The sequence below is a fragment of the Nannospalax galili genome, unplaced genomic scaffold (assembly GCF_000622305.1).
Source record: "Nannospalax galili isolate Female #2095 unplaced genomic scaffold, S.galili_v1.0 scaffold490, whole genome shotgun sequence".
Classification (NCBI taxonomy): domain Eukaryota; kingdom Metazoa; phylum Chordata; class Mammalia; order Rodentia; family Spalacidae; genus Nannospalax; species Nannospalax galili.
This window is the reverse complement of record NW_008329666.1, coordinates 1,002,143-1,021,847: the sequence shown is the minus strand read 5'-3', so window position 1 is coordinate 1,021,847 and position 19,705 is coordinate 1,002,143. Positions and strand designations below refer to the sequence as shown.

The following is a 19,705-nucleotide window of genomic DNA, read 5'->3' as shown; positions in this document are numbered from 1 at the left end:
CTACATAGTGAGTTCCAGGACAGCTGGGGCTACAGGGAGACCCTGTCTCAAAAAGACCAAAAAAAACAAAAAAAACAAAAAAAAACAAAAAAAACCAGGAAAACAGTTTTATTAAGATTTAATTTATATGCTATAGAATTTCCACATCTGAAATCTACAGTTTAAAGCTTTCAGCACCTTCACAGCCAGTTTTTGAACATTTTCCTGTCCTTTAGCTGTCCTCTCCTTCTGCCCCCATGTCCTCTTTGCCCCAGCAACGATTTTGACTATAGATTTGCCTGTTTTAGACATTTCCTATAATGGCATCATACACAGTGTGTTTTGTGACTTTCACTTGGCATGCCTTCAGGCCTTATCTGTGTTTTATCTTGTTTCTGTTTATGGCTGAATATTATTCCTTTGTGTAGATATATCCCTGCTATGTTTTCAAAGATCACTTTGCACACTGTGGCTATTATAGAGTGCTTCACTTACCAACACAAACACGTCCATCCACACCCACTGCCAGGCCTGGAGGACAGTCACAGCGGAAGGACCCTTCATTGTTGATGCAGTGTCCATTCATACAGATACCTGGGGTCTGGCATTCATCAACATCTGCTCAGAGGGTGACAGAAGTCAAGTAACAGAGCTGAATGACAGGCTTTGTTGCACTGCACTATCCTGTGGGCCTTTCAACTTAGGAGATTACAGAACACACAGAAACATAACATCTATACAAATATGATCTGCTCAGACATATTTTCAGGGAGACTGACAAAAACTTTCCATACTAAGGAGAAAAACAGCCTCATGACTACTCTGTATTATCTATCTGATAATGCTAATAACATCTAATTCAAACTGAGTTAAATAAATCTTTAAAAATCTACAGTATTTTTTTGTAGTTTTTTCCACATGAAAATTTAATTAGAGTTAGATTCTGCTTTGATAATAATTTGAGCATTTCATACTAATCAAATAACCTAAGGTATTCCTTGCAATTTCCAGTCTACTTGAATGTATCAAATGTTGACCAATGTTAAATGGCTTCTTCAACATAAGAAACCCACTTCAAACAGAGAGCTGCCAAATTATGGCCATTCCAGGACAGATAGATTATAACATCTGTAGTAAGAGAATGGATGAAAACTGATTTCCAGGAGACATGCATGTATTCCATCTTATTAAAAATAGTTCCAGTCATGGGTGCAAATATAGTGCTATCTATTCCCAAGGGGTCTCTATTGTTTATTAAAACTGTCAATAGAACTTGGTCTTACAATGGTTTCATAAAATATAACTAATGAAAACATTTAAATTATCTTCACTAAATTAATGTAAGCTTTAAAAATAGTGATATATTTACAAATGGCCAATAGGTCAGCTCCAAGGAAAAGACTGTGCCTATTGAAAGTCACACTTGGAAATCCAGTCCTAGAATACATGGAAATGACAATTTGCAAGGTTTTTGCTTATTCTTTTTTATTTAGCCAAGAAGCAAGAAAAATTATTTCTATACTGTCTCTTGTATTTGCCTGTCGTTTTCTTAATTTTCCTATACCGTTATAATTTTGCAAAGACATTACTATTTCTCCTATTACAGCTTACTGTTTTCCTAGGAAGCATTAGACGTCTGTCTTACTGAACTAGCAAGGGGTGTGAATGATATGAAATCTGCACGAATGATATGAAATCCACACAAAGAAACAGGAATTCTTGCATGATCTATACAAAAGAAAGGATGGTTCCAATCATGGTGACTCTCCTATCTCAAAGCCATACATACCAGTGCAGTAACGCCCATTTGGCGCCAACACAAATCCTGGCTTGCAAATGCACTTGAAGCTACCATCTTCATTGATGCACATCCCGTTCAAACACATGTTGGTAGTTGTACATTCATCATGATCTGTCGAAGAAGAGAGAGTGACTTTGACCACTGGTCTCAAGAGAACCAACTTTCCTTCCACAATCTCTAGTCAAGCCTACCAAACATATGAACTGTAGGCTAAAGGACATTATTTTACTTTTAAAAATAATACTAAATGCATGAAAGCAAATAATATGAAGGCTAAGAGCTTTAGGTATAAATGATACAAAGGCAAAGAATAAGCCTCGTGCTTAGTTGCGGTTAAAAATGACATGAACAGGGCCGGGCATGGTGGCACATGCCTTTAATCCCAGCACTTGGGAGGCTGAGGCAGGCAGATTACTGTGAGTTCAAGGCCAGCCTGGTCTACATAGTGAGTTCGAGGCCAGCTGGGGCTATGGAGAGACCCTGTCTCAAAAAGACTGAAAAAAAAAAAAAATAAGACATGAACCATTAATAGTGCTTTATTTCACCAAAAAGGAAACAGGATTTCAGTGGGTGTCTCTTTCATTATATGGATAAAGCAATTGTGAACCTCAAAGCAGGCAAAATGACTTTGACTTCTGTTAGCGAATGAAATAAAACATTCTATGTGTAAGTAGAATATTTCGTTTGGCCTCTAGCACCCTGCTAGGCATGCCAGGACAACAAACCAAGAGGTTCAACATTGTGGCATCCCCCTAGATTCAGGAGGGTAACCCTCCTCTAGGTTGTCACTGTTATAAGTCCAGAATCTAAAGTACAGCATGCAGATGAAGAACACCTGCTACTTATAATTCAATACATAGTGCACAGGAAAATTTGAGAATAAGTTATCTATTGCTGTAGCAGCCCCTAAAACTTCAGTCCCTCTAATAATTTAAGCGCATTTATATTTTATCTATCTATGTTATGTGACAGGCTCTCACAGATGATGCGTGGAAGCGTTCATGAAAATCATATATGTGGTTCTAAATTAAAAATATGTATCCTGTAAACATCTTTTGCTAGGGAGAAGAAAACGTTCCATACCAACGCAGTTTTTCCCATCTGTCGTTAACTCAAAGCCGGCATTGCAAATGCACTGGAAACTTCCATCTGTGTTCACACATCGACCGTTTTTACAAAGAACTCCATTCTGGATGCATTCATCAATATCTAGGAATATTAAAGGCCACCAAACGGTATTTTTGATACTTATAGATAAAATCAATAACATGATAATATAGTTTTAAAATATTCACTGCATTTTTGTGTGTAATAAATAGCCAAGATCATGTTGCTTCTTCAGCAGACTTACCATCTCTTACTAGCTTTTCTTCTTGGATAGAGGGTGTAAACAGTCCTACAGCCCATACAGTGGGTGAAGAGGGAAAGAGAGAAAGGGAAGGGGGTGTGCGGTGAGCCTAACAGAGGCCATGACAGGGCTGGGGTGAGTGGTGCAGCTGTTTTTGACCTTAAAAGTCAGAGCAGGCTGCTGGGGAAGTGAAAAGGACTTGCAGAATTTCTGGATTAAGAGTATGATATGATGAACACTGCTGGAGAAAGCTGACTGAAGCACCTACCGGGGGACGAACAGGACATGAAAAGACCAGCACAGTCATCTGGCAGAAGAATTCCCAGAGGAGTCAGCAGTGAGGGGTAGCCCTTGGATGACGGCGGTGGGTGCCGCAGAGATTGTAGTGCATGGTGCTGGACTGTGAGTGGGGCTCAAAGAAACAGTAGTTGGAAATGACTGCAAATCTAAGTGTGGGTAATCTAACGTGCCTTGAGAAAGGAAGCTGTGCTTAGAGGGAGGAAGACAGACTGAAGCTTTTTTGAAGGCAGATACCACATTGCTTGGGTTATATATTCAAAGTGTTTACATTTAAAGGGTGATTCTCCAAAGGCATTAGAAAATAAACCTACAGTTAACTTAAATAGCTCATGCTATTTGTGTCCCATTTAAATAAATTTCGTTTAACCTCAACAGCCTTGTTCGGAGTATTTCGTGGAACACTTTCCTGTGTGCAGAAACACTGCCTTACCAATGCACGCTTGCTTAGTAGGAGTCCTCTGGAATCCAGCGTGACATTTACAGTAATAGGATCCAGGTGTGTTAACACAATCTCCATTAGTGCAGGGATTTGATGTGCATTCATCAACATCTGCGAGCCGCAAAAGAAACCATTACAGAATTCACTCAATTTGTAGAAATGTTTGTTTAAAGTACAGTTAGCCCTCCCAAACTTGAGAGAGGGCCAGTCAGTGGTAAGAGTCTAAATAGCAGAGTGTTTATAAATGAATGAAAATTCCTTTCTTCAAATACACACAGAGGCCAATTTGAAGATTTACAAAAATAATGCTTATTGGAGAGTACTAGGGAATTTGCTTTAATCAGGAAATAATGATTTTTCAATTGGAAAAATGCCCGATGATTAAGAGCATGGGCCTTGAAAAGAAATATCTATGAGTTCCAATAGGCAGTAATGTTTATTATCTGCAGTAATCTGAACAAGATAACAGCCTAAGTTTTGTAAGATGTCAGAAGAACAAGGAACTGTTTCTAAAAATATATACATATACATATCTACATATATGTTACATGTAGTCATTACTGTTAGTTTTAAAGAAAGGGGCTGATGGACTATGGGATTTCTTTGTTACTTTTTGGTGAGCTAATCTACATATACATGGCTAGATATTCACCGAGGCTTTATTTTGTAGTAAAAATTACAAAGAAGGTAGAAAATGAAAACTGATTAAAACAAAGAAATCTTCATTAACTTCAGATTTCCTTAATGTCTTCAAATTGTTATTGGTGGTGTTTTTTTCAAATAAAGTTAAATTTTATGCAAATACTATCTGATCTGAAATTGTGAGACAGTTGTTGGTTTTCACTCAAGGTCTCCTAAGGCCCAATTAAAATGCAAACCAACTGCAGAATTCTGGGTCTGCAAAACCAAAGGCCAGACTGACCCAATCAGACTAGGCAAAGCCTAGAGAAGTCATGGGCCAATGTAAGTTTAAATCGTCTCCTTTTAGCAGTGCTCGCTAAATATTACTTTGAATGCTGGCAAGTTAAAAAGCTGGCATTAACTCTTTGCCATGACAGGTCCATGCAGAAACCATTAGCGCTAGAATTTTAGCAAAACTGGAGAACACAACAATACAGTCAGCTCACAGGGTTACCATTTTAATAAACAGATTGTTCCTTCACAGATGTTTCTACCAGTGGGACTGCACTCTATCAAACACACCAACCTCATTTATATAAACGTTCAGAGGGAGTGCAATTAAGCCCTTTCTGGTACAGGGGGAAAAAAAGCAAAACAAAACCTCATGGTGAATAAAACAAAAACAACAAAGAATAACGAATTAAATGCTTTTTCAATTCATCTAAAGGCCTTTTCGGCCTATTAAAACTCACTTACATTTAAACTTTTGGTTGATAACATCAATTCTACTGAGCCAAAGGAAGGAAGCACAGCGAGAAAAGAGAGAGTTCAGAGCATTAGCAAACTCGTAAGGCACAGGTAGTGGATTTCCCACTGTAAAACAGCTCCTTCAGTTTGTATCACTGAAGATCGCTTAAATTGTCTTTATGCTCATTATTGAATTCCAACAGTGACCAGTGTGTCATAGTCATATCTCAGTGGACGCCTCAGTGCAAAGCTGTTTTTAAGTGAAGAGCATCAGAACTCAAGCATCCAAAGTCCTCTCTCTAGATAAACTGGGAAGCCACAATGTTGCTTGGCTGGACCCCTTTCACTTTAAGAACCTGCTAAGGCTGCTTTTGCATGACAGCTCATCCAGCTACTTTGCTATTTCAATGGTAATTCATCACTGTTTCCTAGGCCACCAGAGTCCTCTTCAAGGGTCCATCCCACAGACAGGATATATTCGTTTATTTCTTTTTATTTCTTCATTGGCAATCAAACCAATCACCAAGCACCACAGCGGCTTTAGAACACCAAGTGCCTTTTAAAACTCATTTGTTGCTTTCTGTTTGTTTAACAGGATTATAACATTTTAAGTTTCATCTTCATTTCATGGTCATACGCATGTAAACGAGCACTTCATCAGTGAGTTACAGTCTCGGTTCCCAGAGATTTGGTTTTAGAATAATTAAAAATCATCATAATTATCCTTGAAACATTTCATGCCTCTTCTTTATTCTGAGTCTCACATCCTAGTACTACAAGGTGATCACATTTATCCGGCTTAAAAGAACAGAAATATTCAACTCTTATAGTCACTGATCAACTGCTATACTCACTACACTTTGACTTTTCCTATATTTTCATTAGGGACTGAGTATTGTTAAGAAAAATTCATAGGCATTCTAAGCTATTTAAACAAATGAAAGAATTGTGAAAATGCAAACACTATTAGGGTTAAGGAATTTTCCCTTAAAAGATATTTTACATATAAATTTAGGAAATATATTTTTTCCAGTATTACCCATGGAGCAAAAAGAAAGAATTCATTTCTTATTGTCCCCAAATAAAATGATATGAGTTAAAACAATTATTGGCAACAGTTTGACTTACATAGAAACTAGGAGTTTCAGAATTTCATTTTTAAGAGTAAAATTAGAAGAGAAAAATATGGGTAAGTATGTATTTTTCAGGTCTTGTAGAGATAAGTTTCCTAGGAGCAAGATGGGTCTGATTCTGTTTCTCTTGTGTTTTGGCTTTTAACATAGCTATTACCTTTATGCTATGCTGTTTTAACAGATATCTAGCAGAAGCCCCAAAGATCTAGGGCAGTTTTGTCATTCAACAATTTACAGGCAGGAGAAACTAAGTTGTGGGTCAGAGCAGTCCATGAGCCTTCCAAAATAACACGGCAATTGCCACAGCCCTTGATTGCATCCTAGAATTTGGAGGTAAGACCTTATTGCTGAAGACAGGCCACACTTCAGACACAGGACTTGAAGTAATGGAGCTGGAACTGACCAGGAAACTGTCTCCCTGAAGACCAGCTCTCATGGTATCAGAGCATACTATACAAGCTGCTATGGGAGAAAACCAATCAATGGTCCAACCCAGCTGTCAAGCCTAATAAACAACTGATCCAGCAAACTATCACTATTGGTGCATTAGTGGCACTTTTATCTTTGGCACAGCTATCTAACTGGACTTAAAGCTCACTCAATGGGAGGGAACTCAGGTGTGGTACTGTAAACGTCAAATATACATGGCTGGAGAGGTCGTAGATCCTAGAGAAAAAACTACTTTTGCCACATCCCTAGACCAATGTAATTTCTTACTGTATTCTAAATATGCATCCTCATATTTACAGACAAGTATGCCTCGCACCACTCATCAAAAAAGCTTCTTCATGCAACAAATGGAGACTATTACAAAGTTCCACAACTGGTCAAATGCAGACATGAGATGCTTAGCTCTAAGTGGCACATTTTCAAAGCAATCTCTACACATAAGATTAATGCATCTCTCAACTCTCACCAGGGAAGTGTCTTTATGCAGCAGATGATGATTATCACAAAAACCCACAACTGTTCAATGTGCAGAGAATATGAGGCTACATAACGTTTATCACTAAGCAGGACACTTATTTCAAACTTCTGCCTCCTGAGAATCAACGATCGTTGTGGAAGAAGGGAGACTATGAGAGTCAGAGGTGGTAGATGACCACAGGAAACAGAGTTTTCCAGACAGCTGGGAAGTTACACATATGAATTCACAGCAATGGTGACAGCATGCACAAGTCCTGTGCAAGCTCAAACCAGACAAAATCCCAGCTTGGATATGAGGAAGTCAGAAAGAAACCCCAACCCAGCCTAAGGAACTTTTGGTAACTGATGGCTGCTGGGACTGGGGGAGAGGTTGCTTAGAGGGATGGGATTCCTGTTAAGTTAATAAGGATCCAATGGATGAACCCACACTGAAGGACATGTGGGACACAGGTAGGCCATATTATATACATAATAGAGTGCATTAAATTGAGTGGGAGCAGTAAGGGGAGGTGCAGATAGGGGAGGGGATCTAAATACCATCAACTTATATTTTATGAAAATAGAAACATTTTATAATTTTTTAAAGATGGAAATAAAAACAATTGGCACAACTTAAAGATTTAAAAATTACACATGGAATATATAAAGATATCTCAATTGAAATTTTATAGATGGAGAAATATATTAGCATTAATGCAAGATTAGTCATTAATAAAGGGTAAGTGGACTTGTATCAGTACTACAAGATGTAAAATTAAGCATTTACCAACAAACACCACAATATGGGTATAAAGCAAGTATTAGTGACTCAATTTATAAAAGCTATAATCCTCAATTATTTAAAATTAAATTTTAAAAGGTCTCTGGAAAATCTCCAAATATTTGGAGATGAAATAAAAAATTTCCAAATAACTCTTGCATAGAAACAATGAAAAGAATGTAGGAAAGTATTTTGAAATGAATCAACAATGAAAACAACTTATCAAAATTTGTATGATGCAATTTCAAGGAAGTATTTAAGTGAAAATGCATTGCAGATTAATAATCTCAGCTTTTACCCAAACAAACTAAAAAGAGACCAAGTGACAGTTCAAGTAAATAGAAGACCAAAAATATTAAGAATCAATATGTTGATGAACTAGAAAAGAGAGAAAGAGTAGAGAAAAGAGACATCAGTTACCAATATCAGAGACGATCCCACTGCAGATCCTATAGGAAAAGAAGGCACAACTTCATGTCAATAAATTTAAGAACCTAGATGATTTATATAAGTTCCTTGAAAGACGTAAAACACCAAAACTAGATCAAGAAAGACGTAACCACTGGGCATGGTGGCGCATGCCTTTAATCTCTTGCACTTGGGAGGCAGAGGCTGGTGGAGCTCTGTGAGATTCAGGTCAGCCTGGTCTACATAGTGAGTTCCAGGCCAGGTGGGGCTACAGAGAGACCCTATCTGAAAAACAAGCAAGTAAGCAAGCAAGCAAACAAACAAAAAGACATAACTCAAATAGCCCTACATTTATTAAGAAACTAAATCTTTAAACTTCTCTCAAAAATATTCTCCATTACATTGGGTATAGTGGTGCATGGACACCTGTAATCCCAGCACTCAGGAATTTAAGGCAAGGCTTAGCTACACAGAGAGTTTGAAGACAGCCTGGGCTACATGAGACCACACACACACACACACACACACACACACACACACAAGATACACTTAAACATGGCTAGAAGTTTTATTGGTGATTTCTACCAATGCCCAAATTCTAGAGATTTGAAATTATTGAACTCAATTTGAGGCCAGCACAACCATGGTAATGTTATAGTGGCAGGAAAACCCCTTAAAACAGGTCAAGAGTATAAGAATCTCTGCCTGGATAAAGAGCCAGCTTTCCAATTTTGCCAAACCTCCTGGTTATGGGACCACCCTTAGGAAGGCAGGTTCACCTTAAGTCATACTAATGAAATAGGTAAAACATCTAGAGCATTAACGAGATGGTGAACTTTTCCTGCCCAGAATCCCCACCCTGTTATTGTGGTCACAGCCTTGTGGCTCTTCCTGTCTTGCCCATTTTTCTGATTTCCCCTTTTCTTTGTTGTATCTTTTCTAACTATGCTTTCCCTTATACTTGGGGCTGCCCCAGTGTTTTGGGTTTTTCCCATTCCTCTCTAAAGTTCTCTTCCCCTCCCTGCCATGTGGTTGACCGCCACGTGTCAGACCTCCATGCTGGCTCTAAACCAGCATGGCTACATAGCTTTTTTCCTTCTTCCCTCTATTATCCTTCTCAAGGCAGTTGCTGATATTTATGGCTTGCCTTCACTAAGGATTATTCTTTAAATTCTAATAAAATTGTCCTAAAACTTTCGTTTGAGACCATTCTTAAGTTCTTTAATGAATGAGACCAAGGACTCTGACAAAGGGACTCCATTTCTCCCCTGTGTCAGTATCAGGAACAGGCAAATACATATTAAGCAAATCAAATATTTACTATTAGATTTCATGAACACAGAATCAAAAATTGTAAAATAAAATTTTAGCTGATCAAATCCAGAAACACATAAAAAGAATATCAAATCCCGATCAAGAGTTTATCCTGGAAATGCAAATAATTAACCATATTAAGAAACTAAGAAACAAAATTAAAGTGTTCATATCAGTAGAGGCAGAAAAATCACTTGAAAGAATCCAATATCTCCCTTGATAAATTTTTCAGCACACTAAGACAGGGAGTTCCTCAATCTGATATAGGACACAGTCAACAATTGTATAGCCAACACCATACTAAATGGTCAAACACACTTTCCCCCTTAGATGAGAGACATGAATATCCAGTTTCACTGTTTCTGTTCACCACTGTATCAGTGTCTAACCAGAGCAATAAACAGAAAAAAAAGATGCTCAAATTTTAAAAAATGAGGTAAATTGAAATGAAATATCATTATTTGAATGCTAAAATTTAAATATTCAGGTATAATGAAGCATAAACAAGAAAGACTTGTACACTGAAAGCTACAAAACATTTCTGGGAGAATTAAGACTAAAAAGATGGATAGATGCACCACATTTACAAACTGTTAGCTACAGCATAACTAAAAGGTCAATTCTTAATCTATTGAATTTACAACATCCCAATCCAAACCACAAAAGGCCTTTTGTTTGTTGGGGATAATTAACTGATAAACTGATTTTAAAAGCCACGAAGAAGTGTATATACGGAATAGGCTGTTTGTTTGTCTCTCCACTGGTTCAGAACCTGAGCAGAGAAAGGAGATGTGCTATATATGGAATTTTTAGCTCCCTAAGGAACTTCTAATTTAACCAAGATAATAATGTAGTCATTAACTACTGCAAAAATTAGAAGTCTCTCATTGTCTTCCGTTTCACAACATTTTATGACTCTGGTTAAGACAGCACTTGAGGATTCAGATCTTCCAAGCCTACTCTTTAGTTCATGAGACAATAACTCCTGAGTTCCATCCAACTCTCTCACCATCAAACATTTCATATATGACTGAAAATAAAGCTGAGGGCTGTCCATGCTAGCTGTTCTCAAGGTCTAGTCTGTGGGTTCCCAGAAGCCACTGGGTTTTCCAGAGCTCCTTGATTTAAAGCTGTTTTCATAATCACAGGAAGATGGTACCTGCCTTCTGCTCTGTGCTAACATTTGGAGTGACAGGGCAAAGCAATGGTGATGATGAGCACAAATTAAGGCAGTGCCAAGCTGTCAAGGACTCACAGCAAGTTAAAGAAAATAAAAGACGTGCTCACTAAGAGCATCATTTGAGAGAAAGTACAAATTACTCGTAACAAGTCTTGGCCTGTTCGTATACTTTAAAAAATCTCGGATGAAAGTAATTTGTATTACACAGTTGCTTGACTGAACTATCTCAAGTGTCTATGAATACTAGTTTTACTTGAAGATTACCTGACATAAAAATTACAATTCTACAGATGTGTGAATTTGGTAGACATTTTCTTTTTTAAAAAAAGGACTCTGTCACTTTAAAGAAATAACAAAGTCTAGTTGATGCTAAAGTTAACACTCAAACTTAAAAGTGACAGAATTAAAACAGAGCACTCTCAATTTCCCAACACAAGCATTTCTAATGACTCTGAAGGTGACTACACTAGTATGTTTTATAATAGTGAAAATGTGTTGACCTTGGAATGCTATGCAACAGAGTGAGCCATTATATTTCTAATGATACGCAATGATTGCTAACTCTATTCAAAAGACAAAAGAAGCCAGCGGACTCAATGCAACAGCATGTAAGGTTTTAAAATATTTTATTATTTTTTCATTTTTATGTGTATGAGTGTATTGCCTGCATGTATGTAAGTGTACCTGTGTCATGCAATGCCCACGGAGGTCAGAAGAGGCCTCAGATTCTCCTGGAACTGGAGTTATGGTCAGTTCTGAAGCATCATGTGGGTGTTGGGAACCAAATCTGGGTCCTCTGCAAAAACAGCCAGTGCTTGTAACTGCTGAGCCATCTCTCCAGCCCCCAGCAAAAGGTTTATTGATGTGGCTTCTGTTTCCACATTGCAAGTGAGCTTTAAGAATTGCTGCTCACTGAGTTTTAGTGAAATATCAAAGAATATCACAATTCTGTAAAAAGTCTTTTAGATATTCCTCCACTCTCCTAAATATTGATTTTTTCGAAATTGAATTCATTATAGTTTTCCAGCAACATACCCCAGCAGATTAAACACAGATAGATATGTAGAATCTAGGTTTTTATTTTTGCTTTAGAAAATATAATTTTCATTTTGTTTTTAGAAGACATAGTTTTCATAAGCATGGTGCTTATGTTAATATACAATGATTGTATTCTTATCATTTAAAAATTATAAGCTTTATTTTTAATTAAGTGTGTGTGTCTGCAGGAGTGTATGCCACATGTGTATGAGTGCCTTCAGAGGCCCCAAGAGGGCATAGGATCCCCTGAAACTGGGGGTATGGAAGGTTCTGAACCACCTGACATGGGTGCTGGAACCCAAAGTATGGTCATCTTAACAGCTGAGCAATCTCTCCAGACCCTTATAACAATTTTAAAGATCTTATTTTATGCATTATTTTGTGTGTGTGTGTGTGTGTGTGTGTGTACACGTGTGTGTGTGTATGTGCAAACACTATGGTGCACACAACTTTGTTAACTTGGTCCTGTTCTTTTATCTGGATTCCAGGGGCCCAACTTAGGTGGTCAGGGTTGCAGGGTAAGCGCTTATACATACTGAGCCATCTTACTGACATTAAAAAAAATTATTTTAATTAAAAAATTGAGTTTCATACATGTATGTAGTGCATTTTAGTCATTTTCATGCCGGATATCCTCCCTCATTTCCACCTCCCTCTGCTGCTGAATTCCAATTTCTTCCCATTAAGTCCTCTTCAACTTCAATGTCGTGTGTGTGTGTGTGTGTGTGTGTGTGTGTGTGTATGTGTGTGTGTGTGTGTGTGAGAGAGAGAGAGAGAGAGAGAGAGACTCATTGCATTTAGTCTAATTGAATTAGGGTTACTTGCATTAGCAAGGGTGGAAGGCTGTGTACTGTAGCATGGGCCACTTTCCAGCGGGTATGTCACTGATGAAAATGAGTCTCTCCCCCCAGCAACCATTAAGTGCCAGCAACCACTCAGGGAGTGTCAGGCCTCAGTATGTTCACTGTTCTTTTCTTCCTTGTAGTACTAGGAGTTCAACCCAAGAAAAGTTAATTTAATTTAGTTTGTTGTATTTATTTATTGCAGTGCTAGGGATTGAGCCCAGGGTGTTGTACATGTCAGATAAATATTCTACTACAGAGGAACTTCATGGGTTCTCATTTGTACTCTCTTTTACCTTTTTGATTTATCCATTTTTCTGTGTATAACTATTTTGTCTTTGTGTATGTAAGTGCACCATGTATGTGGAATGCCTGCAGAGGCCAGAAGGAGGCACTGGATCCTCTGGACCTAGAGTTAAGACAGTTTTTAGCCATCATATGGATGCTGGGAACCGAACCCGGGTCCTCTGCAAGAGCAGCCAGTACTCTTAACCCCTGAGCCATCTCTCCAGTACTCTCATTGTTCTTTTATTTTTTATTATTGTGTGTGTGCATGGGCATGCCACAGAACACATGTGAAGGTCAGAGGAAAACCTTTGTAAGTCAAACTGTCTCTCTACTATTGGTTCCAGGGATCAAACTAAGACCATTAGGCTTGACTGGCAGGTTCCTTTACCTGCTGCTCCATGTGCAGGTATGTATGGTGGCCAGAGGTCCATATCCAGTGTCTTCCTCAATTACTCTCCAACTTTTCCTTTTTGAGACAAGGTCTCTCACCAACAAGTCCCGATCCCCTGCTGTGTCTCCACAGTGCTGGGATTACCAACATGTGCTGTTCTGGCACTTTGCATGTGGGTGCTGGGCATCCAAACTCAGGTCATCAAGCTTACAGGGCAAAGACTTTACCAACTGAGCCATCTCTCCAGCCTTCCATATTCACTATTTAAGAAGTCAATTATCAATAGATATAGCCAATGATATTTCAGAGTTTAAATGCGTCTGAGACTCAAATGCTGCATATTTGTATTTAGTAACCCATTGTCATCTTCAATGGATTGAATGAATTTTGTTTTAAAACTATATTCACTGTCAGACACTTTATAATCCTTAAATTATATAAAGAATAAGCAACTCTTAAAATAAAGGCAAGAGAGTCAGAGACAGGAATCACATTTAGGAAGGGTGAGGATGGGAAATTCTTGAAGTGATCTAGGTCAGCAACAGGTTAAGGGGTCCTGGCATACATGGAACAGCACACACACTGGAGAGCCAGCACAGAAATTAATTTTACTTTAAAAGACATTAAAAATCATATTCAGCTGAATTTTTCTTATAGTCTAACAGTTATTTGAAAACATAGAAGATTAAAGAATTGTGAACTCACCTATGCAATCCCCATTTGAATCCTGCTTATAACCCATATTGCATTCACATCTGTAGCTGGAAACAGTAGGTATGCAGCGTCCATTGAGGCACAGGTTAGCATGGTGTTTACAGATATCCATTGTCTGGTTTAGAATCGCTATGCAAAATTAAAGCACAATCGTATTTACTCACCACAACATGTACTGTTTCCTTCAGGTTGATTTTTAAAAAGGTTAATAACATTAATCAAGTGTATGTCAGAAACCTATGCTATTCTATACTTTGTTAAATTATATTTTATTTGGGGGAGGCTAAGTTTTATTTTATTTTGAAAATTTTTTCTATTTAGTTTTTAGTAATTTTATTCATTCTTTAGTTATGATGTAAGACACTGAGTTCTATGATAGCATTTTCATATATATGAAAATGTATATATGTATATATATATTTTTTTTTCTATATATTCACATCATGGTACTTTACTCACATTTATCCTGTTATCTTTGCTTTTTTATTAAATTTTAAGAAGGAAGGTCTTAAAAAATATAATTGAAACACATGGCTACAAGTTGCATTTGTTAAGTTGTGCATGTGGAAATGCTGTCTGTGTCTTTAAAGTCTCAGGAATGCACTACCATACATTTGAGTGCTTTCTGTTTCTTTTTTTGTAACTTGCTGAATATTTACATGTAGCAAATAGGCTGTCTGCCAAGAAGAACAAACATAACACTGTGGGACATCATTAAACATTATTAGCAAGAGCAGCACTCTTAAAGACTGAACTTAAATGTCAAGTACAGGAATGCTAATTCTAGTCTGAAGCAGATGGTTTATCAATTTCTAAAGCAATTTAACAACCAAAGGGGGTGGGGTGAGGAAAAGAAGGATATGTGCATTACAATATTTGGACAGGCACAATTCAAGACTTAGTTTATCTTGGTTGGGAAAATGTTTCGGAAATTGATTCAAGAGATGCATGACTAGGGAGCTCAAACAGGCCAAATGACCTCCACTGGAGCGTTTCAAAGCATGCTTTCTGGTGGTGTCATCTGGATTGGATATTCACGCACTCACATTTGTATTTTCCAAGAACCCGAATCATATACTCTTAATAATTTATCAAAGGTATACCAAACAGGTAAACATTTTCCTAGAACATTTTCTTATCACTATACTTTAGACCTTGAAGTAGGTTTACTTACATGCACCATTTGAAAAATAAAATGAGTGTTAGCTACTGACAGCACTTGAGGCAAAAATCTCAGGAATCCACGGGGAATGTGGTCACTTACTTAGTCCAGTGATGATGGGCCCTTGGCCCCCGGCCCCCACTCCAGCTCCCCCAACACCAGGAGAAAAGCCATTGCCTCCAGGGATGGGGAGGAAGCCCGTTCCTCCTGGGCCATAGCCGTTGCCATTTGGGACAAAGCCATTGCCCCCAGTGCCTCCAGGTCCGGATCCAGCACTTCCTGGAATCCCGCCCATTGGAAGTCCCTCCAGGCACAGTCTTCGGTGTTCCTCTACAAGAACAGATTTTGGTTAAACTCAAATTGAATATAAGACTTTTTTGTACAATAAAAGTAGTTGTCATAGATCATTTCAGTTCACTCGTTCCATATAGTATGAATAAATAGGTTATTGTCTTGTTTTCAATACTATAAGTAGCAAGGAAAAGACATAGGTGCTTTAAAATAGTTAAAGCTTACACGCTGCAGTGGTTTAACTAAGCTATATGTGAACAAAGAATCCTTTGTGCCCGTAAGTATAACTCATAAAATTCCAGGCATAACCTCGAATGTAAGAAACGTACTTGAGCAGGTGAAAAAGCCTTAGCTAATTTATCCTACATGTTTGGCTTTGCTTGAATTCTCATCAGTGTTAGGCCTACCCAATTTTCATGTCTTTCTTCTTTTTAAAGGTTAGATGTTAATATGATTTCAGAATAATATTGTTTCTAACATGGACTTTCACAGTAGACACTATCCAGTAGACTTAAAATCTTACTTCTTTGTACAAGCATCAAAATTAAGTAAAGAGAAGCAAGAATATAGTAACTGCCTTATTCTGTTAATTATTCATAGAATTAAGGCACTGTATTAGATGAAATTAAAATGACAATGTATTACAAGTAAAAGTACAAGGTTTCAAAACTATTTACTTCACATTAACTCTGCTTTTTAAACCAATGTATAGAGCTGAGCGATTTTGAAAGAATGAAGGATGCGTTTTGAATTTTTTCTTCATTACTGTATTTATTATGTCTTCATAAGTAAATTTCATAAACTTTAATTTCTTTTATGATTAACCATGAAAAATATAAAAGAAAATACCAATATACGTGTGCAATGACTATTAGCAGTACTTTACCATTCATGCTGTTCATAACAAGAAGGAATACTGCTCTATCATCCCAAGGTAATTTCCCAATAAAGATTCATTTAAAGGTAAAGTATATGAGAGGTCATGAGAATGGAAAAATACATATTCAAGGACTTGGATACTATAAATTGATGTTAATCCTGAAATACAATATAAAGGAAGTGAGACATCTCTTAGTCAAAGATATTAAGGTTCTGGTGAGAGGGGGGAATGGAAACGTTCACATTTGAAATAATTTTTTTTTAATTTGTGTAATAAAACAAGGTGGTTTTTCAGAAACTTGTCTGATGCTCCAGAATTGGCGATTATCAAAACTGATCCCAATATGTAATGTCATCCTATTCCCTACGAAATTACTTACCAAGGAAGATACTAAAAACATACAAATATGAAGTGCCTTCAAGGAGAAGGCCACAGTCATCCTTGCTTCTGATTTTCCGAACACCACAATGCACAGCAGCCTGCCACTCACCAGATCCTCTGACAGGACAGGCCTCTGGAACCGTCCCAATGCCCCAGCAACGGCCAGGCTCACAGCAGCACTGGGTTTTTGTCATTCTGCCTGGGAGCTCCTGTGCACAGCGACCATTCACCAGGCCCGAGAAACACGTGCCTGTTCTCTGATCTGAACGTGTAAAGATAAAGCCAAAGACATGGCATAATTATGTCAGGTTCCAAGAACAATCATCCCATACATCAGAAGTAGGTAGATGCAGTGAATTTATTTTCTTAATTTCTCTTACATCAATTCATCCCTTTTCCTCTTAATTCTTATCATTTGTTCATTGCTTGATGCCTATACCCAGCAAGCATTCCCTTGAGGCTGATTCCATCATATTACAAACACGAAAATGAAGACATGGAGTAAGTCCGAGGCACACTTCAGAGAAAAGCCAAACTGATCTGGAGCTTGAGGGGCAGTAACACCCAACCCCACTCTCACAGCTGGCCCACATGTGTCCTGCTGTCTGCTTCTGGGAATCTTGTGGCTATTTGCTTTGCAACAACTTCTGACCAATAAAATGATCATTTAAGAATCAACAAGAAGCAGCCAGAGTCAGTGACATCGGAGTAGACACTTGAGCCCCGGGATATCTGCAGAGCAGCTTGTCAAGGAAGAAGAGGGTCTAAGATGACTAAGGAAGAGGAGGCTGTAGGGACGAGCAAAGAAGCCCGAGGTCATTAGGAAAGGGCTTTGGGATTTGAATGGACTGTTCTGAGAGTTTTGGGATGGTTTCAACTGGAGAACAGATAGTGACTGACATTTTTAAGATAGCTATGGCAGCTACAAGAACTGATTGCAGTGGAAGCAGGAAGGTCAAGGAGAAGACAAAGTAGAGCTCCTGACCGATGGCTCTGACTGGCAAGGGCAGCAGCAGTGACCACACTGGAAGGTGCCCAGGGCAGACCCCTGTGAAGCCAGAGCTAATGGGAAATTGCTTGCTTGTGGGATATGAGAGGAAAGGGTGTTGAGAAATTTCCAAGTTTTGACTTGTACAGCTCAGATGGTGATGACTAAGAGAGAAACAGGGTCAGAGGACACAAGACAAGGTTCTTCTTTACAATAGGATGCATTTGGGATGTTGAAAAAATGAGCTTGGAACCCAGAGAAATGCTGGGGCTGAACACATATCTCTGAGTCGTCAGTATATACACTTAATTGTAAACCAGGAGGCTACAGGAGATTTTTTTTAAGAATTAGGGTAAATGAGCAAATCAAATGCCTATAAGAGATAAAGCAAGGTGAGAACCGTGGTGCATCACTGCGCTCAGCGAGACTGTTATGGCAAGGAGCATGACCTGAAGGATTTGAAAGTCACATGAGCAAATATGACCTTAATAAAGGTCACTCTGTCAGCTAGGCTGAGAACCTATCAGAATGGCAGGTAAAGCCATTTGGAAGACAAGTAATAATGATGACAAAAGACTGCAAATTCAAAATATGACAAAATACGAGTAGTATTTGCAGACTTCTTGATTTAAAACTGCTTTTCTTTTAACTAATAAAAAAAGCTATGCCCAGTTCATTACACTTAAAAAAAAAACTTTTAATAACTACATGATTAGAAGAAGCATTTCATTACAGCTTTAACATATTCAGTAACACACTCCAAAGCAAGAGTACATCTCTTTCACAAGTGGGTGCAAGTTTCTAGATTCACAGTTGAATTAATACAGTTATACAATATTGAACTCAGTATAAGCCCTGTAAGACATAAATTTGAATGCGTTTTTAACCTCTAAAAAAGATCTCCACTTCATTTTACAATATATTGTTCCTGGCAGAAAGACTCATTGTTTTTTCTACTAACACTGAGATGTTAGCACATGCAATTCTAATCTGCATGTATCTGATTATTACTAGTCATAATCAGTGCGCTTGGATCCTTGGTGCCTGTGTATGTCTATAAAGTCATTGGGTAGATTTCAATGGTAATGTTTATCACCTCTACTAATTAACATGACATAAATTTCCATGCTTTCTCCTCAAATATAATATACTTTTAAAAATTTGTTGATTGTTTTTTGTGTATATCACACAGAACATCCCAAACCATCTTGTTTAACTATACACCTACTTCCCAGATGGCACCCTCCCATAGCCTCCCTCCCCCCATTACAGCCCTTATACTATGATATCCCTGCTACTGTCTGATGTGTTGTTGGCACCCCAGCCATTCCCTACTACTTGTCCATCTGGTGAATGTAGTCAGCCTATCTAGAGGTCTTTGTTTTAGGAGGGTCAGCTGTTCCTCACCTAGCAGCAATCAGTTGTCAATATTCCTTTAGATAAGATTGGGGTCTGCTGTTCATTTTCCCAGTTCTACGCTGGGTTACTATCTGGGAGTCCCTTTGGCCACCCTGGCCAACAACTCAAAATAAGGTATCTCCTATCTGGCATTGTTGCTTGTTATACAGTCTTTAGGTATACAAATATACTCTTAAAAATTATATTGGCCCCTTTAATCTTTGGTTATACTTTCCTTTTGGGTGTACAAGGCCATACAGTTGGCCCAGATAAGCCAATTTGATTTTACTCTTAAAGTCATTTGAGGATCTGTTCCTCAGGGGTCACATGGGCTTGGGAGGAGTTCCTGGCTCCTTTTTTTCACCAGTTCTGCCT

At 38.1% G+C, this 19,705-nt stretch overlaps 1 protein-coding gene across 1 annotated transcript in view; it reads right to left on the bottom strand.

Annotated features, from left to right (window-relative positions):
- Positions 1-19,705, bottom strand: part of Fbn2 (fibrillin 2) — a 282,405-nt gene that overhangs the window by 108,918 nt on the left and 153,782 nt on the right. The window contains exons 9-15 of the mRNA XM_008841082.2: positions 17,054-17,206; positions 15,495-15,722; positions 14,222-14,359; positions 3,859-3,978; positions 2,864-2,989; positions 1,769-1,891; positions 475-597 (exon numbers count right to left, since the gene is read on the bottom strand). Of these exons, the coding sequence (XP_008839304.1) occupies positions 475-597; positions 1,769-1,891; positions 2,864-2,989; positions 3,859-3,978; positions 14,222-14,359; positions 15,495-15,722; positions 17,054-17,206 (1,011 nt within the window). The remainder of the gene's footprint in view (positions 1-474; positions 598-1,768; positions 1,892-2,863; positions 2,990-3,858; positions 3,979-14,221; positions 14,360-15,494; positions 15,723-17,053; positions 17,207-19,705) is intronic.